This window comes from Brachyistius frenatus, unplaced genomic scaffold (genome assembly GCF_029030835.1).
Source record: "Brachyistius frenatus isolate BFR_SWC_R1_liver_20210118 unplaced genomic scaffold, ASM2903083v1 Contig_2, whole genome shotgun sequence".
Taxonomy (NCBI): Eukaryota; Metazoa; Chordata; class Actinopteri; family Embiotocidae; genus Brachyistius; species Brachyistius frenatus.
The window spans coordinates 9242914-9265864 of NW_027210601.1; the positions used below are offsets into that span (position 1 = coordinate 9242914).

The 22951-nt window shown below is 42.4% G+C and overlaps 1 protein-coding gene across 3 annotated transcripts; it reads left to right on the plus strand.

The window, feature by feature from the left end:
* Positions 1 to 1801: 1801 nt before the first annotated feature.
* On the plus strand, positions 1802 to 20380 carry igf2bp3 (insulin-like growth factor 2 mRNA binding protein 3). Of its 3 annotated transcripts, XM_069698501.1 has the most exons (16): positions 1802 to 2398; positions 3432 to 3492; positions 9291 to 9339; positions 12828 to 12879; positions 13149 to 13212; positions 14088 to 14366; positions 14465 to 14599; positions 15127 to 15249; positions 15392 to 15527; positions 16184 to 16315; positions 17373 to 17441; positions 18455 to 18577; positions 18737 to 18811; positions 19026 to 19157; positions 19343 to 19456; positions 19819 to 20380. In XM_069698501.1, exons 1-16 carry the CDS (start codon positions 2224 to 2226, stop codon positions 19918 to 19920), a joined length of 1821 nt encoding a protein of 606 aa, XP_069554602.1. In that variant the 5' UTR covers positions 1802 to 2223; the 3' UTR covers positions 19921 to 20380. The 3 variants fall into 3 exon arrangements, with proteins under 3 accessions (XP_069554602.1, XP_069554584.1, XP_069554593.1); XM_069698483.1 differs by lacking the exon at positions 17373 to 17441; XM_069698492.1 differs by lacking the exon at positions 17373 to 17441 and having other exon boundaries at positions 18458 to 18577.
* The last annotated feature ends 2571 nt before the right edge of the window (positions 20381 to 22951 follow it).

Sequence of the window (22951 nt, forward strand, 5' to 3'; positions counted from 1 at the left end):
GCTACACCCACCTAAACTCACTTTTCCAGCATTTTTTTTTTTTTACTTTATGAAACACATTTAAAGTGACTTTTCAAAACAAAGCAGCAAATACACAATAAAGACATACATAAAAGAAGGTGATGTAATTTTACTTTTTATATTTTACAGTTTCTGACTACAATTCACAGTTTTGAATCATATAGGACAACTCATATAACACATTTATTGTGATTCAAATATACCCCTATGTATGCCCTGGCTTGTCAGACATTACTGTAGATATCTCAAATTATGCTGTCACGTGTTCTGACTATTGAGCACATGTGAACAATACAATACAATATATGTAGTTTAAACCTCAACCAACCACACCTTAAGATGTTAACTTAATATAACAAATATGCTAAATATATACAGATATGCTGTGTATCAGATACACAAATCTAAAACTAATGCAAACTAAGTGAAGTTTAAAATTTGTTCTTGGATTTGTTTTAAAGAGGCATTGGTCATATTGGCATCTACATGCAGTGGAATTATACTGCACACTGAAAAGTGTTTTTAATATTTTGTCCACCCTATTTACATCAATAAGGGTTGACTGCAAACACAACTGAGTGCAATGCAGTACAGTTAATCAGCAATGCAAACCATGGCCACCACAATAATACAACTGTCAGGAAGGTAGAAAAGAATAGGACAGAATAGATAGATCGATAGATAGATAGATGTTACGCTGATTAAATCTTTTTGGGGACCTGGTATTCAAATATTTGCATAAATTCCATATAGTATACCAACTATGTATGGATTCACACGGACATTATCTTCAGAGTGACCTACGCTTAAACCATCTGCCTCTGCCTATGATTTACAAAAAGTCTTATTGACAGTTGTGTAATGTTTTAGACATGTATTCCACAAGTGAATGAATTGTGGCTGTGCTTTACATAGGACGCTAGGGGCACTTTTCTGTAGGAGACCCCTCCTTCTTTCAGTGCATTCAAATCCATGCCGGAGGTATAGCACAGAGGATTCGCCATGTGTGTTTCGCTCCACATGGCCAATGCTTTCACGATGCGCCAAACAGCTTGCGATATGTGGAAAAACACGTGGGGTGGAAGCACTCGTGTCGCCCAAAGATACCCTCTCAATATCATTTTGTGTGACCACGAGCAGATCGGGCCTGCTGTTGGACTTTGAGTTGCGGATCAGAAAGGGCATGGCTCCATTCCTGATGGAGATCCATGCCGTCATGAGGATAGTAATACGTGTCATTCCCACATTGCGTGAGGGCCCAAGTAGCGGAACAGGGTCCTCCCCTGTTCAATATACTTCAAATTAAATGTGTCCACCATGCAATTTAACAATATAGTGCAACATAATTTATGAATGGCCCCACCCCCTTTTCCTTCGACTTTGTCATCAGTGCAGCGCACTTAGCACAGCCGTGCGCACAAGCCCCCGCAATATCAACGTCTCCCTGCTATGGGCGTGCGTGAGCGCAATGCCGTTTTACTATTCCTCAACCGACCAATGAGAATGGAGGGTTTGCAGAGAAAGACACACGAATGTGATTCTAGTAAAGATACACTAGTTTCTCACGGAATCCCTTTACGCACAAGGCTCGCCAGGTTTTTTCCCAACACCAATCCACTCCACCTCCTTTTTTTCTTCACTCCCCTTTGCTGTCCCCACCCCAGATTCCCGTGCAATTTTCCTCAATCCCAAACACTTAATTGAGCAATTGGGATTCCTCACGTGTGGGCTGATTTGTAGTTTGAACACGTGGCTCATTCAAAAAAGCCGGAATCGCAGAGGATTTTTTTTTTCTTTCTCCCCCTTCTTCTCTTCTTCTTCTTCTTCTTCTTCTTCTCGGCTCTAGACTTAGAGGCGGGCGCCAGCCTTACCGTGTGTGACATTCTCTGTCTCTTTGCCAAGGGGTTTGGAGGAAGACACAAAGTAGTTTCTCCTCCTTTTCACCCAGCCCGCCATCGTTTGGAGACACGAGATTAATAATTAAGCATTTATTTATTGCGCGATAGAGACAGAGGGGCGAGGGAGCGCAAACGCACTGAGGCTGCCAGTTTAAATCTATCTGTGGCTTGAACGACCGGGAAGCACGCCACAGCCACTCCGTAGTAGTAAAGGCGATTTAGGCTACTCCAAACACTGCACATCCGCGAGAGCAAATAACTATCTCTCCCTCAGCGTAAAGATTGTCCCTTTTCGGCGCAGAACATGAATAAGCTATACATTGGCAACGTGAGCGCAGAGGCGAGCGAGGAGGACTTCGAAACTATCTTTGAGCAGTGGAAGATTCCGCACAGTGGTCCATTTCTTGTCAAAACTGGCTATGCGTTTGTGGATTGCCCGGACGAGAAGGCTGCAATGAGGGCCATCGATATTCTTTCAGGTGAGAATTTTTAGTGGTGTAAAAAAGTGGTTAAGAAATACGCACGAAACTGCTGTAATTGTGTGAAGATTGCCTTACTTTCAGGGCCCCTATAAGAAATGCATGTAGTCCGTGTCGGGTGTGTGTGGGGGGTTTTGGGGGGGGGGGGGTGTATCCAAGCATTTCTTTCTCTCACACAACCTTTACATGGCCTTTTGACACCGTGGGCTCAGACAAATGGCTTCCCGAGGTTCGGGTGAAATTCTGCCCTTGTAATTTCTCTGTGTAGCATGATAAAATGGTCGAGTAAACACAGTCATGAGGATGAGAATACCAAGGCTTTCCCAATGCTGCTTGTGTGCCGTTCAGGGCAGTGGGGGCGCATAGGCAGCTGGGCTGTGGACGCCGCGGAGTGAACCTTATTGTGGATCTCTTATCACGCAGCCCACTTTTTTTGGGGGGGTCGCGATTTGGGAGCAGTGTGTTGCTTTTACCACTTCCAATTTGCAACTTGCTCTCTTATCCAGGTTTCAAAGCGTAGGCCTTCTCCTGTAGCCAGTACTCTACATTGTGAAGCCATTTCGCCCATGCTGACACACCAGGTGGTTTAATTGTGTTGGTCAAATGTAGGCCAACTAACTAAAGCCACACCACAATTTGCTTTTTGTATGTGATTCACTTCGTCTAACGGTTTGTTATTAAAGTTAGGCCTTTCTCAAGACAGGACACGCATCAATTTAGTAGAACTGGCGTATTTTTTTTTTAAATTATTATTATTTATTTTTTTGTACGAATGGGGCTAATGTCAGGCTCATTTGTGTCCTCGCACGATCAGTTGTTCGCACACTTTTAACAATTTGTGTTGCTAATATCACACTAGCTGAAAAATATCCAGGACTCTGCCATGTTTGCATATGCCTGACTTGATTTTAGTACGCTCCATAAAATGAGTAGTAAACACTAACCCTAAACACATTTCCTAAAGCATGAAAGGAGGGCCGTAGGAGAGGTCAAATGGTATGAGAAATTGAAGTAGTTGTATTCTGTTTTCTAGGTAAAGTTGAACTTCACGGGAAACTTCTCGAAGTGGAGCACTCGGTCCCCAAACGTCAAAGGTAAGTCGAGTTTTTATTTTATGGGGTTTGGTTCAACTCGTGGGAGCTCCAGTTTTTTTTTTTTTTTTTTTTTTGCTCTGTGTAGCCATTTTCTACAAGAAGCCTTTTTTTTTTCCCCAAGTGATAATGCAGGACACGTACGTTTCTGTTACTAATGGGCGTTGTTAATTCAGTGCTGTATTTTCATTTTGATTAATTCAAGTATGTTTTTTTTTTTTTTTTCCCCGAGTGCTGTGGGGGTCAAATAAAAGGGGCGTATGGTGTTGTACACCCTCCTCTCGCCATGACTGTAGGGTGCTACTAAATCGTTGTGCATTTAGGTTTAACCAGCACATGCCTGCATTCTCTCCTTCGCACATCCACTTTTGTGTGTTGTTGTTGTTGTTGTTGTTGTTGTTGTTGTTGTTGTTTTGCACACGTAGCCTACAATTATTTGAAATGATTTGAGGCTTAAACCTCAGGGCGAGTATTGAACTCCTGAGTGTGCAGGCTGGAATGTGTGCAGAGTGAATGCAGGCTGGATTTGAGGCGTACAGGCCTTGTGGAGTCGTCCATTTGAGAAGGATCTGCCCGTCATTCTCCCTGACTGCCCTGCGCTTCCGCCCTCCTCAGCACATTGTGCTGCTGTTGCACGAGATGGACTCCCAAACGCGAGTGGAATGGGAGGCTTGGGGCCCAAGTCGCGATAAAAAAAAGCCTTACTTTCAGAGTTGGACCCCCTTAGCTACACTAGGTGGTTGTGTTTCAGTTAATTACGTCAAAAAGTGTACTATAAATGCGTATATTTCCCGTGTGGTCTACGTAATCTGTGCTGTGGACGTAAAATAGAGTTTTTGACATTGTGTGCGTATTTCTTTTTTTTTTTTTTTTTTTTTTTTTTTAAACTGGTGACGCAATTCGCTCATAAATAATCATTTTCCTGAATTAAATTAGATGACTCTTGTTTGGTAATTGCTGTAATTATTTGTAAGGGGTATTACACGTAATGTGCATTGTTTGGTTTCTTTAACGTTTGATTGAATGATCAGCTGTTTTACGCAAAGTGAGAAATTACGTTTGAAAAAAAGAATCGTTGTGAAACACGTATGTTTTAAACTATTACACGTGGCTTAAATTAATTTGTAAAGGGCTTGGATTTTTTTTTTTTAAATGGAGAAAACGGGATTTTTTTAATTTTTTTGGGGGGGGGGGGATTTATGTGAAATGTATTTTCCAAATGATCACAATACAAGGTTAATCCCCTGATAGGTTGTTGGTCTCAGTTGTAGTTTGGATAAATATACCAGGTATGCTCTTTGCATCAAATCTCGAGACCTTTCTCCAAATGTTGCTCATTTCAAAAAATAAAAAAAAAATTAACTGGTGACGTTGCTGTCTTTTACTGCAGCCTGTCGTGTTGGCTATGGCAGCAACAGAGTCAAGTTTCAACCCTACTTTAAAAAAGTAAAACGTGCCCTCCCTTTACAACATGGAACATAGCAGTAGTCAATGGGAACAGTATTCTGAGTACAGGCTACACACACACACACACACACACACACACACACACACACACACGTGCACACACTGGGGGCCCCTCTTTGCATTCCAGCCTGCAAATATCAGCTGGGGGCTTGGCCAATCACCATGGCTTAACCTTTGAACCCATCAGGAAGGGGAAGTGCTATTAGATGGGGATCAAGGTGGGGTAGCTACAGTTTGGGGTTCACAAAGATAGGACTGCGTAGGGTGACGTGGTGTTGAGTGTGGTCAAACTTTGGTCAAAATGATATTGATGCACATTCCTCTGAATCTGTCGACCAAGAGACCATCAAAAATGATCTCTACTGCATTTAACAAAACATCTGCTATGATTATAAGTAACTCCTAAAAATATACTGTCCGCATGAGGAACGCAACAAAATTGGTTTAAGTGAAAACACCTTATCTGCAGACTGCCCACATTGTGTTCTCTGCTATTTAACCTTTACTCATCTTAAAGGGAGTTACATTTTACTTGGCCTGACTTCTAACAAATATATTGTGCTTGGCTTTTAAAAAAAATCTGCCATTTAAAGATGACACCCACTTGTTCTCGACAATGTCTTGTGCTTTTATGTATTTGTTCTGAGGACAGTGTGTGCATTTTTCAGTAGGAACTCCAGCATGAATCAGAATCTTACAGGTTTATCTACTTTTCGAACAGCCACATTTTCCCCAATTAACATAAGTTTCAAATGTCAATCATATGTTAACTTTTGGCCTTGCTTATTAGTAAAGTGTATTGATTTGTCTTTTAGCAGGGCAGAACTGGGCCATAACTATTTTTGCCAACAGTTGGGTTCTTTTTTTTTTTTTTTTTTTTTTTTCCTTTTACATTTTTTTTCCCTTCATGATATTTAATTGTAATTATAAGCCAAACTGAATTGCTACAGTAAAATAAAATGCAGCTTGCCCATCCCCATACATACACATGCGTCACATGTACAGCAAGAAAGAAAATGTCCTGACTATAGGAGGGGTGGGGAGAGAGAGTGTGTGTGTGTGTGAGAGAGAGAGAGAGGAAAACGGACATTAAACATTACGTTTAAAAGTATAGTGCATAATTGCTCTCAATAAGTGGTGTAAAGTTGTTGTTGTTGTTTTTTGTTCTTATATGACCATTACTTTTTTTTTTTTATATCCCCTAAACCAAGCAGTAATAAAAGTTCTATAAATTGAGACAATAGTGTAGATCGTATCAGTATTGTTTAAACATTTAAAAAAAATGGCTCCTGACTTTTATTACAAGAATTCTAGGTCACGGGGTCACTGTGGGGCCCCACCTGCAAAAAAAACCTGGGATCTGGGATGGAGACTTGGGGTGCCAGAGAATTATGAATGTGGCCCCTTGTTTTACTCAGACTGCAGGAAAAAGGTTTCTTAACTCTCCATCCCTCTGGGCTCAAATCAGAATGGCATTGTATTTTAGCTTTCTCTTAAAAATGTGTGTGACTGTGAGGTATAGACACTGATGCGTAATGCAGATTGCAGAAGTTCAATTCTAACTTGATGTTATACTTTTTACATTTTTTTTAAATTTATTTTCTTCAGATGATTTAAATTCAACCAAATGTCAAGTGTGAATGTAGCTTATTGGGTGCACGGTGTGCATATAGGGCCTGTGAGAGGGCAGTTGAAAGCAGAGTGTGAGGAGTTCAGTCATTCAGAACCTCTGCATACTGAATAGTCGATGGCTGTGGATGGGCGTTGAGCAAAGATCTCGTGTGTCCCACACTGTCCACAGCAGTAATGACCTAGAGTGCTTCAGTAAGGGGGACGATTAAGAAATGAATACAGGTGTGGTGCAGTGTCATGCTGCTTCACTTGCAACTCCTCGAGTTTTTTTTAAATTTTTAAATTTAAATTTTTTTTAAATATATATTTATTATTATTATTATTTTTTATGGCTGCATGTTCATGCTTACGTCCGTGTCTGTACAGCCACTTGTGTGAGCAGGCTCTCCACTGTGTAGGTCTTAGCTGGGCGGCCGAGCGAAGGGCCGAATGTGTAGGATGTTGGTCCATTTTGAAAGTAAATAAGGAGCCCGGCCTCCTCCTGGCCATCACATGACGAGCCAACCCCAGTCACTCCTGGCCCTTCCTTCCCCCTCCCACTTTTAACCCCGCTCTACATGTTCCTGTCAGTGGACTTGTCCGTGTCCATGGCAACAGGGCCCCACCCCCACAGGGCAGAGAGGGCCCTTGTTACCCTTGCCTGAAACGGGGCTAGTCCCCCCAGTACACCACACACACACACACACACACACACCCACACCCACCCCCCCTTCCCAAATCAAAGGCTGGGACTGGGGAATGTATACCTCCCCACCACCACCACCACATACCCTGACTGACTTCTTATGTGTGTGGAGCTATAGGTTAATCCGACTGGAAGTGCTTTGTGCATTTGCACATTTCGCATGGCGTTCCCACTGCAATGCAGAGCGGCTCACAGTGTGTTGGGAGAAGGGGCGAGATCAGCCAGGAATGGCACAGTGGGCCGGAAAGGGCTGAAATTCCTTTTGGAAGTTATTTGGGAATTTTCTTTACAATTTGCTCATTTAGATTTTAGTTTCCTAATGTCTCAAATTTAATACATTAAACTGCTGCGGGCCGGCTTCTGGTCATAGTGGCTGAGCTGAGGAATTTCAAAAATTGTGGCCCTTGTTTGCACATACTGCGTATGCCTGTGTGGAATGTTTAAGTTTTTGTTGCAGGTCGTTTTTTTTTTTTTTTTTTTCCCCTTAAATTTCTGGTCTTGGTCTAAAGCCTGAGTTTACAAATGCTGCATGTTGTAAGGTGTTATCTTCTACCCAGCAGATTACAAAACAGCCATTAACAGTGGAGCTGTTAGTACAAGTAGATGAGCTGCATTTAGGCGTCATTTAACAGCTCAGTGAAGCTTGAGGAAAGGAAAAGAGAAATGTGTGTAGCTTAAAGATTTTACACTTTTGACCCCCAAAAAATATGATGTTTGCACACAGAAATTTGACGTAGCTGCACATACTGCATATGTATCATGTGTGGTGTGAGTGTAAGGCTGGTTTGTGGTCAGGGTTTTATCCCATGTTTTGTGTGCGTCTGTGTGTTCATGCCCCAGCTCCCAGCCATATGTGCATTTTGTCCCTTTAGGTTAGCGTGTGTCAACAGGCGGTGGACTTTGGAGTGTCCTGCACTTTTCTCACATTTTTATGCAACAGCTACATGTAGGTGGACATTTGTGAAACTCTGACTCACTGATCTTCAACTTCCATTGTCTGCATGGCCTCCACGCATCGCCAGTGTACTCGCGCTGTTGTGCGCAAACCATAACTGCACTGCGAACCATAACACTAAAAGGAATGAATTGGGATTTCTGCCCTTGTTGTTTCTAGTGACGGAGCACAGCAGCACCATTGTCACTGCTAGTCTGCACTCGCTTCTGCTGTATGCACACTCTGTGAACAAGCACGCAATTTTTGACTCTTCCCATTTAGTGTGACGTGGCTAGCGGAGATTCCCTTTGGTTTCTGTTAGGCACCCGCACTGTCACCCCCCCCCCCCCCCACACACAGACAAGCACTCGCACACTCACACCCCTCTTGCCCCCATTATTTGATACAACAGCTGGATGCTTCTGGATAAATGTCTATTTTGGTTGAAATGGTGGGCCTGACTCTTGCAGTGGTTGAAACCCCAGGATGCAATGCTACAGGGCACACGCTTGACTCCCAAGTGTGGGGAGAAGACGTTCAGATGCCAAATCCTTTCCTTTTCAGTAGTTTCTTCCCTCTGCCCTCTCCTTGATGCGTCTTGCTACTCCTTTCTCCAACTTCAGTCCTCCCTATCTCATTCTTTGCGCTTTGTGTGAGACCGTGGGTGATTGAGGAGAAGGGCGTGGTGTGTGTGTGTGTGTGTGTGTGTGTGTGTGTGTGTTTTAGCTTGAGTTTTAATGACCCTCAGTGTAGTCCACCAATAAGTGATTCCCTTCCTCTACGTTTTCTCACGTTCCATGTTTTACCCGGATGTCTTGGTGCACCTGCTGAGTTGGTAATGGAATGAAAGAAGTCATCTTCAGCTTCTCCAATGTGGTTTGTCTCAGCAGATGGCAGAGGGGATGTAGACCTCCCCCCCCCCGCCCCCTGTCATTTGTATCATTGTGTCCTTGGTATTGTTGGCTATTAACTGTCTTTTCACCCTCTTTTCTCCCATCTACCTTCATCAATTTTTTTTTTTTTTTCCCTCCCTCTCTCCTCCTTTATCCATCTCCCACCCTCTTCCTGTCTTGTTCTCTCCAGGAGCTGTAAGCTGCAGATCAGGAACATCCCGCCTCACATGCAGTGGGAGGTGAGTGCTAACAGGCTGCTAACCGCTTCCAGGGCGGGGCACCATGGGGCAGCCCAACCGGGCTCTCATTTAGTGGCCTCTGGAGTCACCTTGCCTCCCTTTGGGTATCAATTGAGCAACGCACTTGGTGATTCCTTTGAATGGGGCGGTAGCTTAGGCCAGCGTAACATACTGACCAGTGGGAGAACTGTGTCTCTGTCATTATTGCTAATGCCGCTGGACAATGACAATAAGAATTATTTTTTTATTTTTAAACAATTTATCTACACAAGATCTTGAGGCCGGGAACAGATACCGAAATACTTTAAAGACGTTATGAGATGAAGTTGGGTCTCCTGATGATTTTTTTTTCTGGGTGTAACAGAGAGGAGAGTGTTTGTTTGAAGCATTAAAGTCATGCCTGTGTTGGCTACCTCCAAGATATGTGAATTATAAAAAACAAAAATTGTGTCGACTCGGTACCAAGGATCAAATGCACTTAATATTGGAAACGTCCCTTAATTGTTCTCTCATAGTGTCTTTAAGCACTGATCACGTGCTACTTTGAAAGTGAAAACCGTTCACACCATGGGTTTTCTTGTTGGGGGGTCGGGGAAAAAAAACGTGGAAATTAATTAAAAATAAACTGTGTTGCCTGAGGGGTTGTGAAAGATTCGTGTGACAGGGGAGAGGGTTGACCTGGTCAGCCCAAGAGTGCAGGTCCTTATATGGTGTAAGGGGCATTTCTATTTTTGTTTAGAAAGTCAATTTACTTAATCAGTAAGTTGTACTTTTCTGTTTTGTGCGTACAAGAAGTTTGGGTGGTTTGAATTTACTAGTTGAACTTGTCTGTGTTGCCTTGCCATGTGGAAGGGGCACAAAATACAATCATCACTTTAATTCAAACCGTGGCTGTGACCCTGCAAGCAATAGAACAGTAACACGCAGGTCAGGGTTTTTAAGTCTGTCAGTGGTGCTCATTCAAATTCAATGAAATTTAAGGATGTAGTTGTCTTGGTGAATACATGACAAGGTATTTTTATGGATAGTTTTTAACTGAATAGCACATCATGAATAACACAATCCATAAATGCCACTTGAAATTACTATGCTGTCCTGACACTGACAAAATACACCAGTGTAAACTGCAAACGTCCTTGTCTCAGGTTTGTGCCGTCACATTAAATTGTACAAGTGTTATATCATAATCATAAAAAAAGTATCTGCTCCAACATTATGTACAAACAGTTTAAAGCTAAGAAAATGAATCCCAAAATAAAAATTCATTATTTGCTTCGAGTCGACTCCGAAATGACAGTTGCATGGACAACTGTTTCAACACGGGTAACAATATTCAGCCCTACAAATTTTCTGTGACAATTCTTTCAGAAAACCATGATTGACTTGATCATGCAAAACTGTCCTCAGTAGCGTAGGTTCGCTGGATGTTCTTAAGGTAGATTTCTAGATGATTTAAAGTGAGATAAAGCTGCCAAACTGACTCTCAAAGTCTCTGTGAAGTCTCAAGTGCAGTTTGTTTGAATTGTTCCTTAAAAGCTTTCATGTAAAAATGAATAATATAGGTAGAAATAGTCTGCTGTAACATGATCAGATTTCAAGGCCATTGTCTGATTAGTAAAAAAAAGTGTGTGTGTGTGTGTGTGTGTGTGTGTGTGTGTGTGTGTGTGTGTGTGTGTGTGTGTGTGTGTGTGTGTGTGTGTGTGTGTGTGTCATGTATTGCACGTCTTTTTTTTCTGTGAGATAAGGGTTGAATTTGGTGTCCATGATACATTCTCCTCTGATTACACACTAATCTGCCGGGCACATGTAAAATTATGTGCTCTTAAATTTGTCAGAAAACTATTTTAAATTGTTTTTTTTATTTGCACTAAAGAGTTTTTTTTTTATTTTTATTTTTTTTTAATCATTTGTATCAAACTCAATTATTTTGTTAACTTCCGTATGCAATCTCACGTGGCATGAACACAGCTTTATGTGGCTTTTTCCCTCCGTTTCTGCAGAGGTGTTGCTGTTGTAGTGTGTGCTTGTAGTGATTTAAATAAAGACTACAGAAGCTTAATGAGAATTTTGTTATAACATTTCACAACTGTTCAGCACTATTCTAAATTGTAAGGTTAATGTACGCCTTTTAGATTTCATCCTGATTCACTCACTGATCAAATGGCTACAGACAGGCTCAGTGTTTCGTAATGGTGGGCTCACTTTGCCTACGCATGTCCCCTAACTGCAGCTCCAGATCCACCCATGTTCCTCGTATGTGGCGAGCCAGATTTTTGCTTTCTCAAAAGGTGACATGGAGGGTTCTCCCTCACAGTGGGGGAGGGGTTAGAAGAATGGAGGAGCAGAAAAGAATGAGATCTTTTGATGCAAAGGCCTTGTATGCATGTTATCGGGTAGGTAAGGAAACGGGCCCTACAGCCGGAGAGTAGTGATTTTAGAGTAGTGGCCTGCTCACAAGCTGTAGTGGGTGGGTGGGCCTGGACTGTTTCCCCTTCCCGTCCATGTGCACCGATTCACAGAATGTGTAGCATGAACTCGCACCCCTCCCCCAGCTGCTGCTTCCTGCTGGAATGTACCCCACCCTTTCCTGAATGGCCTGGATTTCCATTGGCTGGGCTCGGTAGATGGACAGGCGGCGTAGCCAGCCAGCAGCCGGCAACTGTTGGCTTCAGGGAACTCGTATCAGTGCTGGAGCAGCCAATGATGGAGTGGAGATGGCAGGGAGGTGGGCGGTTGCTTGGTTGGTGGGTTGGTTGAGTGGAGGGGGGCATGGACCGGTCTTGTTGGCCAGAAAGTGGGGTTGAGCTCTGGGGGGCGTGGCCTAGGGTTCAACTGTGCATGGTCTGAGGTCTTAGCTTAGTTAAAACCCTCGCTCCCCCTCTTGCTCACATCTATGAATTGAAATCCTGTGGTCTCCAGATTTGGGCAGGTTGCCAGTTTGGCATGGCATTTTTTGGGGATTTGATAACAGCTTTTTTATTTTTCATAAGCTTTTTTTATGTGTGGTTCCAACATGTTAGGAATTCTTAAATAAATGTTACTAGTATTTACATAAAACAAACCTGACCGCCTATCAACTGGAGCTTTGTGGATTTGTTATTTTCTATAAATTGCCAACAATTATCTCATTTAAAATATATATTGTTAAATGCATTAGTCAGCTGTGTAATTATTGTGCTGGTACTTCTAAAATAATGATTTTTTTGGGGGGATTTTTTTTTTTTTTTATATATATAAAACTGGTTCAGCACCTGGAGCACAAAGTGCCCTTAGGGGAGACTCATAATTTGACATATAAGCTTTTACAAAGAGGCAATAAATGTATCTGCGTAACTCAACATTGAACTCGGAGCTTCAGAATTAATGGTGTGTGTCCTGGCAGCGAGCTGGGCTGGTTCCCATGGATGAACTTCTGCTCACTAACAGGTTCAGGTCAAAGCCTTCAAAATCACCAAGTAATTGTGGCATTTCTTTTCTTTTTCTTTCAGGTTTTGGATAGTATGCTTGCTCAGTATGGTGCAGTAGAGAGCTGTGAACAAGGTAACTAGACTGTTGATTTAGCTTTATGTTGCAAGACTGCTTAAAATGTAATTTCACCACCACAGCAAGACACACTTCACACTGCATTCAGGGTTACTGTGCCATGTTTTTCTTTTAAATAGATGATTTTAGAATTTCTGAAGGGGTTAATTTGTAATTGTTTAATGAGGGGGGAGGGGGGGAAGGGAAGAAAAAAAATAGCCCAGGGTGGTAAATTGTGTCACTGTATTGAATGTGCAGATCTGACTCTGGTGTGTGTTCTCCCACAGTAAACACTGACACAGAGACTGCAGTTGTCAATGTTCGATATGCAGCCAAGGATCAGGCCAGGCAGTGAGTACACACACACACACACACACACACACACACACACACACACACACACACACACACACACACACACACACACACACACACACACAGAGTGTGTATTCACATCATTAAACTCCATCTCATCTGTCTTGATGTCTTTGACATGGATCTGCTCAAGTTTTCCACTTCACCCAGCCTCCTCTATTGGACACTACATCCACTTCCTGTGTTTACTGTTCTTACAGTGCACCTGATTTCCTCCTTCCAGACTGGTTTAATTTGACATGCAATGATGACTGGTGTGTGTGTGTGTGAGAGAGAGAGAGAGAGAGAGAGAGAGTGTGTGTGTGAATGAAGGCATGTGCTTGTGAGAAAGTGTCTGTTAGAGAGGGAGGGGGGTTAAATTAGCCATCTGGTGCCCCCTGGTGTACATGAATCATACTACAGTGCTGCACAAGTGGTTGAAGGAGCCTTCAGGCATAATTGATTGTTTCACTAAAAGTCTAAATCTTCAGGCTAACAAGGGAGAAGGGTATTAAGTGTGAATGCTAACATGAGGTTACATTGAATTTGTTTTAGCTCATGAAAGGTGATGTTTGGCCACTGCACTACAGATTTAGGGGCACTTTAGGTGCAATTTATTCTTCACGTCACTTCAGACATGAACTGTATCAATTTAGATCGAAACCTCTTTTTGTTTTGCTGTCCGCACTATTTTTAAAAAGTGGAAGAGAAAGAAATCTAACGTGAAGCTTCACGTTAATTGCCTCAACAGCAATTTGTTGCATTTCCCTCCATGACTTCTGTCTAAAACCCTTCTTGTGCTGTTAAATCAAACCCACTCCGGTGCAATCAAGAGTTTTATACAGAGACTGATATCTCTTTATTCTCCCCAGGGCAATGGAGAAGCTGAATGGATCTATGATGGAGAACTATGCCTTGAAAGTGTCTTATATCCCAGATGAGACGGCTGCACCAGAGGGTCCTTCACCAGGGGGCAGGAGAGGCTTCAACGCCCGCGGACCCCCTCGATCCGGCTCCCCAGGCCTGGGTGCCCGGCCCAAAGTGCAGTCGGACATCCCGCTGCGCGTGCTGGTTCCCACGCAGTTCGTAGGGGCCATTATCGGCAAGGAGGGCGCCACTATCCGCAACATCACCAAACAGACTCACTCAAAGTACGTACAGGGAGGTCAGGGGTTATATACTGAACACTACAAGTGCAACATTACTGTTAAAGTAAGCTGACGTGGTGCTCATCTTTTCTGTACTTCAGGATCGACATCCACAGGAAAGAAAATGCAGGTGCAGCAGAGAAACCCATCACGATTCACTCCACCCCTGACGGTTGTTCGAACGCTTGCAGGACCATCATGGAGATCATGCAGAAAGAAGCCGTTGACACAAAATTGTATGTTTGTACCAAAAAAAAAAAAAAAATTGAGACAGAATATGTTCAAATAGTTACACTTGGTTTTCACTATTTGTGTGTCGACCTATAAACGTGATAAACCTGAAGTAGTCATTGTGGTAAACATGCGTCTATCCTAACAACTTGTTAAAATGCTTGTCAAAACCAGAATAATATATTATTTATAATTGGTAGATGTTTGTGGGTGGAAATGCCATCATAGTCAGGCCTGTAAAAGTTGATTATATTTGACCAAAAAAAAATGACTTTGACAGCTTGTACAAAGAAACCTTAATGCAAGACACTGAAGCTGTCGAGTTTTCGTTGCGTTTCAAAATGTTAAAACAATAATCCATCTCTCCCCTCTTCCTTTGCTTGTTGGCTTTTTACTGCACCTTCCACAGTGTCCCTTTAGAACAACGTTCCACATTTTTTGATTTCTAGGACAGATAGTATTTTGGATACCAGGACGGGTTCCATCTGAATGTTATTCGCAAAGCACTTGACATCTTATCCTCCTCGTGCAGCACTGAGGAGATCCCACTGAAGATCCTCGCACACAACAACTTTGTGGGAAGATTGATAGGGAAAGAAGGACGCAACCTGAAGAAGATCGAGCAGGACACGGGGACCAAGATCACAATCTCTCCGTAAGACTCCTAGACACACCGAGTTCAATGACTGCTCTCGTTATTGACACTGTTTTTTAGTGGATACATTAAATTTGAAATGGTGCCAGTTATCATGACATTTTATACGTTGTATGTTCTCCTGCCTCGTTGTTCTGTCCAGTCTCCAGGACCTGACTCTGTACAACCCGGAGCGGACCATCACAGTGAAGGGCTCCATCGAGGCGTGTTCAAGGGCCGAGGAGGAGGTGATGAAGAAGATCAGGGAATCGTATGAGAGTGACATGGCTGCTATGAACGTAAGTGCTTCAAATGGAAAATGTGAATTATGTTCCACTGTAATGGAAAGTTTCCACAGACCATTTGCTTTAAAAGTGAAATGGACAGTTTGGGACCGTTGCTAAAGTTGACATAAAAACAAGTAACCAGAAAACAGTTTTTAGGAAGGAAATGGTGCTGCCATAGCAACACTTTCATATCCTCAATCTTCATGTATTTTTTAATGGGATCATATTTAACATATGTGTCAATACTATAATTCTGAGAGAAGATTTATATTTTTCTACACTATGTTAAGAAATGACTAAAACAGGAAAATTCTGATTATTATTATCAGTTCTTTCTCAGTTATTGTAATTTACCTTTCAGAGGATGTGAAAACAGCAGCTGGAAAAAGCATGTTGTTTACAAGAAGGACAATGTAAAACTTAATTTTCTATAGAAATTGTACTACTAAAAATACATCCAGAATTTGAAAATATAAATACTCAAATACTTTTTGCCACAGTCCTGCTGATGTTGGTCTGTAGTTTCTGTCTACTAACTTGTAACCTAAATTTCTTCTTTTCACTTTCTGTTAGTGTGACTTAAATACAAAGAATTTGTAGTTTTGATGAGCAAGCATCGGACTTAAGATGTGAATTGTGCTAACAGAAATGTTCTCCTCTCCCTCCAGCTCCAGTCCAACCTGATTCCAGGCTTGAATCTGAACGCTTTGGGTCTGTTCCCCAGTGGAGCGCCAGGCATGGGCCCCTCCATGTCCAATGTGCCTCCTCCTGGAGCCCACGGTGGATGCTCATCATTTGGAGTAAGTGACCGTTTCTTTTGCTTCCTGAGCTGCGTCTTACCTCATACACTACGGCCCACTTCCAAACCGGCCCTTACACACACTCACTCCATCCGCCACATTACATGTCGTTCCAAACCAGCTGCCCTGAAGTGGTAGTGAATCATTAAACCCTCCAACACAGAGTCTGCATCGACGCAGGCTTACGAACCTCACTGTCTGAGAAGTGCAGCACTGCTGTTGAGACCGTAATGAAACTCCACACGCCTACAAATGTTTGTTCCGTGCACTTATTTCTAAAGAAGTAAGTTACCTTGCGTCAGGCAGACATTTGAGAGACTGTTTTCATGGACACATGACGGGATAAAGGTTTGTATTTTGAAATAAATGCGCTGTTAAAAAAAAAAAAAAAAAAGGTACATGAAAATTGTTGATTATTTTACTTTACTGTGTTGTACAATTTCAGGAGATCAAGGTTCTTATTAGATTTAATAACGTCTGAAAAAGAAAGTATGTGGCCATAAAAGTGTGGGAGAGAGTTTACATATTTTAAGTAACTTTTCCTCTCACAAGCCTGAGAGGAAAAACACCTCAGCTAAATGTCAGTGCTGTAGGCTATGATATTTATATAATGATGCATGGTGGATGAATATACAGTAAATATAAACAATTTATTCAATTTTGATATCTTTCTAAAATGTTTTGGGTACCAGGTTTATCATCTTTCGCCACATCTCGTCATGCTTCCACCTGTTTCTGTAGTTTCCGTTGAATGGAGGTGAGGGAGTCCCACAGCTTGTCAGTGTATTCAAACACTCCCCCTTAATGAAGACACCCTCCACGGCCGCAATGCGACTCCACACCGAGTGACACTCGGTCACTGAGTGGGAGTGTGTAGGGGCCGATTTGGAATTGGGTCCTACGTTACACAAACCCAGGGCTGGTTGAGTTTTAAATAAAACATTTTAACTTTGTCTGCTGCACCCCTGCGTCAGACCGGTGAAAACTACAATTAATTACAACAAAAGCAGAGATTCGGTCTTTAGCAGCTCCGTTTGATGTTTCTTTTTTCCTTTAGTGCAGTCCTTATGGGGGTGAGGGGCCATTTTGGGCTTCTATGCTGTCGGCGAGCAGCCAGCCCCTTGCTGTAAGTCACCCATCCTGAAGTGCTTTGCACGGCTTGTGGCTGCTCGCTGCGGGATTAGGGGGAAGGGTCTTCTCCATCCAAGTTCTCCTCCAGCTGCCTACTGATCTCTAGGCAGGCTTCTAATGTGTTAAACCAGGTGGACGGGGAGACACAAGTCCTGAGGGGCAAAGGTATTTTGGTTAGAAGTCGTGTTCTCGATCAGGTTCACCAGATGTTTCAGTGTTATTTCTGCCAAGCATAAAGCACTAGCAGTTGTTTCAAAAAGCGAGTAAAGCATCCTCAGTCTCCAAAAGCCCGTCTCCAGATTTGTAGGCTGCCAAAGCAAGTTGTTGGTGAGCCCTCTGCTGACATATTGACTGAAAAATTGGATTCAATCCAAAAATGAGAAGCGCTACTTGTTGTTCTGTTTTGACAATGCAGCCATCTCTCCTTCCAGCACTCAACTCAAACAATAAAAACAAGTGATGTGTTGCAGCACTTTTCATCAAAGCTTCTGTAAATAAGCATTTATTGGCTGCTCTTCCATTTTTGGAGAGTAACGTCTGAACATGAGCTTCATTTCTCGATACCACCGTCCACACGGGTGATTTTACAGGTGGAATTCATCTGTTTAACACTCAACTACTGCATGTATCAAAGTCTGACTGGCTTTTGATAACCGAGTGAAACTGAAGCCATTTTCTATTAGTTTTTAACTCTGATCTGAGCAGTGGCTTTGGGGACATGCTGTGTGACACCCTTTCAGAGATGAATAATAGTGTCGCATTGCTAAGAAATTCACACTGGACATCCTGACTGTAGCATCTACGTATTGATGCAGGACAGATGTGCCACATCTGACAAACTGGTGATTTTTCAAATGGGCGTACGCTCTAGTGTCTCAAAGAATTTAACAACTTCTGCTAGACCGACTGTCTGCATATGCGCCTTGGTCTGCAGTTACTGTGTGTCTCTGTGTCTGAGAGAGTGACATCCTCTCTTGGCCACGGTGGTACTAAGGTGTTTCTACACAGCAGGGACACCAGGAGTCGGAGACGGTTCACCTCTTCATTCCTGCACTTGCAGTGGGAGCCATCATCGGAAAACAGGGTCAACACATCAAACAGCTGTCACACTTTGCTGGAGCTTCAATTAAGGTGAGTGACGGACGGACAGGCTGTGAAATTCTGAATTTAGATGATAACACGGAAATGCCGCCTGTCTTCCTGTTATCACCTGATCGATAGGAAGTAGACGTGAAGGTGGCTGTTTTTTTTGTTGTTGTTTTTTTTATGCTCGGTGTTTGCTCTTTACAGATTGCGCCTGCAGAAGGAATGGATGCCAAGGAGAGGATGGTCATTATTGTTGGACCACCAGAGGCTCAGTTTAAGGTCTTGTAATCGGATAAATTAATGCATAAAACACCAGTGGTAGAAATATAAGTCTGTTTTTTTGTTTGTTTCCTTTTTATGAACACGTTTCAGTTCATTACATGCAGTAAAGGAATATTTTTGTTGTTGTTGGTGGTGTTTTTTTTCTGTGAAATAATCTTCCATTTCCTAAATGCAGCATCAATAATCTGTACTTGAACCTGTCTGGCTGCAGGCTCAGTGTCGTATCTTTGGCAAGCTGAAAGAAGAGAATTTCTTTGGACCCAAGGAGGAGGTTAAGCTGGAGGCTCACATCAAGGTTCCCTCCTTTGCTGCTGGACGAGTCATTGGGAAGGGTGGAAAAACGGTAAACAATCACTGCACTAGCTGAACGAATTCAAGACAGAACTTTATAAAGGTTAAATGGTGACCAATATTACATTTTGTTCCAACCAATGAAAAATTAAGCTTTTAAACATTGGTGTTTTCAACCAATTCTTTACACTTGATGTTTTTTTTTAAATTATTTTAATCTCTTTACTTCGCCTGCAGGTAAACGAGCTGCAGAACTTGACCTGTGCAGAAGTGGTGGTGCCCAGGGACCAGACGCCTGACGAGAACGACCAGGTTATAGTGAAGATCAGTGGACACTTCTTTGCATGCCAGGTGGGTCACGTAAAGAAAAGAAATGTACAGTATCTCAAAAGTTGTTTCTCGGTCTGTTCAATAGTGCATGTTGTATTTTCCTGTGTGCAAACACAGTATAGTGTGTATGCCTTTCACCACAGCCTTGCAAATGGTCATAAACCATTTTTAACAGCAAGTGCAGGTTGATTCCTATTCAAAATATAACAATCTTGTGAAAACCCAGCTATCTAAATATGGTTTTAAATTCAACAAGGTGTTGCCCTGAAGTCACCTGTTGTTCCCAGCATGCCGAGAAGAGTTTGGACCCGACCTTGAGGCATCCCTAGAAGATTCTTTGGTTCTGTGGTCTGATCTTAACATGTTCTCCTCGTGTCGTCTAGCTGGCCCAGAGGAAGATCCAGGAGATCCTGGCTCAGGTGAGGAGGCAGCAGCAGCCTAAGCCCACATCTGGAGCCCAACCTCCACTGCCCCGGAGGAAGTAAAGCTCCAGAGGACCTGGAGGAGTGGTGACTGAGTCTGCCGGAAGACTCGACAGAAGGACAGATGCAGCAGAGTCCAGGGGGAGAAGAAGACAATGGGTCCTCCTGCTCATCTCAGGGGTCAAAGGTTCTTCGAACCCAGCCAAACATCCACCCCTCCTCGTCTTACTTGATGGACTTTCAAGTGTGGCCGGTAAGAGACGCCACGCCTCGAAAACTCCACCCACTTCACCTCTCTGCAGCTCTGCGAGAATGTACTTCTGAGGGCTCCCACCACCGTCACCTGCCCTCACATGTACGCACCCCTCGACAGCTCTCCTCCTCCCCCCACGGGTGTGTTACATTTATTTTTTTATTTTTTTTATTATTTTTTTTCTATTTACACTAGAAACACAAAGAAGAAATAAGGATCCCCCCTCCTATCACCTCCTCAGTGTGGTACTTCAAACATGACAAGATGTTTTGGTTGACTTCAGATTTAGTTAACACTTTTTTTTTTTTTTTTTTTTTTTCTTTTTTTTTCTTCTTCTCAGTGTTTAATTGGTTGATGAAGCTTTCTCATGACTATTCTGTGGAAAGGAAAAGGCATTGCTATCAAGGTCCTGGTCGGACCAACAGAGGTTTATTTGGGGGGAGGGTTGGCTCAGATTGGGTGGGCCATGTTTAGGGGAAAGATTTTTGTTTTAGGACAGGACCCCTGAATGGTGGATTATATGGGGCGTCCTGCTCTTGTAATGATAGTGGCATTTTATAAATTCGGATGCATTTTATAGATAGACCTATATACATAGATGAATATATATATTTAGAGGTGAGGGCAGCACCACGACTGACATTTAGGGAAATGGTGCCCAACTGCTGCTGCCCAAGAAAACCAATTTAATATGCATTTTACTTAACTACCTCAGGATCTAGTACCTCAGAAGAGAAAAGAAAATGATTATATATATATATATGAAAAAAAATGTTCCTTTCTTTTTTTATTTTGCTTTTGTGGTATTTTGTATACTTTATAAAGCTGATAGTCTTTGAACATTTTTATTTTTTTAAGAAAATTTAAAATTTGGTCAGCTGCCAACTGACCTTGCCTTCAACTCTGGTGCTTTAGGTGGCATTGTACATGTGTATGTGTGACTTAAGATGACCCTGTACATAAAGTCTATTTGTACATAACAGCCCCGGAGCAAGAGTTGGCGCCCCCTCAGCTGGCGGCTGACGGGAGTATCGAGAGAAAATCGCCTCAGTTTTTCCCCTGAGGGTCCACCGTCTTCTGGAGGGAAAAAAAAAAAAAAAAAAAAAAGTACAAAACAACTAAGACATGCAAATAATGCCAACCGTACATAACTGCAGCAATGCCATTTAGTTTTGGGACTGACATTGTTATTGGTAATGGTACTTTAATTTGTCAAAATTTCCTTTTTGCCTTCCTACGAGGGCTTTGGTCAGGGTGCTGCAGGGCGGACTGTAACAGGCTCTCTCTGTAGCAGTCAGACAGTCAGCAGAGCATCCGTGTTCGGTCTGTTCTGTTCCCAGGCCATCTGCCACCTTCTTGACGACAGTGTCTCAGCAAGGTCTAAGCCCAACTACGTTTCTTTTTCATAGAGCAAGCTTTCTCAGTTCGGCGTGGCCCGTGTAGCCAGGCCATCAAGTCGATTTTAACGTCATTCACTGCATGGTGAGGGTAGGGGGAGTCACACTGATAGATGCATATGATTTTTCTTTTCTTTTTTTTTTTCTTTTTTTTCCCTTTTCTTTTTTTTTCCTTTTCTTTTTTACGCTTCAGGCAAATGATTTAAACAAAGGACTTTTCTCTGTAACCCACAAATGTACTTGATGTTTAATTTTGTTTAAACAGGGAAAACAAGCCAGAAAAAGGCACACAAAATACTGACTGAACCCTGACTGTGAGGGTAAGAAAAGAAGAAAGGAATCCAAAACTTAATAAATATACAATTTATTTCATTTGTTTCCATGCCGACTGTAAATATGTTGATTGTGGTAAAAGTGCTCGAGTGTATCCATGCTTCCACAGTAGAACGCCGTCTACCTCAGCTGAGGGGGTGGGGGGGTTGTTGTGGCATTAGGCACCCCACCCTGCCCCCACTGAGCGCCAGCGCGCACTGATACCTCAGTCCCCCGAACACTTCTTTCTACATGGGCGCGCCTTCCTAACACCACGCTTAACTGAGGGGCACAAGTGATACTTAAAATTATCCCTGACATCTCCCTGTTCCCTGCTTCCTTCTCGCCCTTCCCCTTCCTCCAGTTTGTTTTGATCTACCTCTTTAGACGCGTATTTGAAGTAGAGGCATTCTTCTATTTGTTAGAATTTAACCCCCACCCCCTCCTTACGCTTCCCCAGATAAGAATGAAAACGTGAGCTAAAAAAAAAAAAATCATGAACTTTTTTAAAGAATCGAGAGAAAAATCAAAAGTGATCAAAAAATGTTTTCTTTTGCCAGTGTTTATATATACTCCTTTTGGCTTAAATGAAATTCTCAAACAGTGGTTATTTTTCTGCTTTCTATTTTTGGTGGTGTGGCTTACATGTATTTGAACTTTTGCTTGGGTTTTTTGTGAAAAAAAAAAAAGGTCAAATCACGTGTTTGATTTTGCATTCAATAGTTAAAACAAGAAAATACCGTTTTTAATAAAGGGCCTTCCTTTTTTTGTTTCTGATTTGTAAGACTTCAAAATAGATACAAGTCCTGTCTTTGTTTTTCCCTTTTTGTCTTTCACAGACGCTACACTCACTCGCTGATTTGGTAGCTATTTTCTTCTGTTAGCATTTCTTGGCTGTGTAACGTGGAACATCCTCTTTGTTTGGGACAGATGTGAGGGATTGGGTCTGAGATTTTGGAAATGTGCTCTTAACTTCAGCATGATATTCCCTCCTCCCCCTCTCTGCAACCATGCTTGTGCCCCTTCACCTCCCCTCACACACAGCTCCACTTGTCAAATGCCTCTGAATAAAAAAAAAAAAAAAAACATTTCGTGGTTTGTCCTATTTTCTTTTACTTTTTTCCAGAAAGCA

Bases quoted from the DNA above. Each gene is read 5' to 3' on its own strand.
- igf2bp3 (XM_069698501.1), top strand. From the start codon at position 2,224: ATGAATAAGCTATACATTGGCAACGTGAGCGCAGAGGCGAGCGAGGAG. The intron at 2,399-3,431 runs GTGAGAATTTTT...TCTGTTTTCTAG, and splicing joins GGCCATCGATATTCTTTCAG to GTAAAGTTGAACTTCACGGG. The intron at 3,493-9,290 runs GTAAGTCGAGTT...TGTTCTCTCCAG, and splicing joins TCGGTCCCCAAACGTCAAAG to GAGCTGTAAGCTGCAGATCA.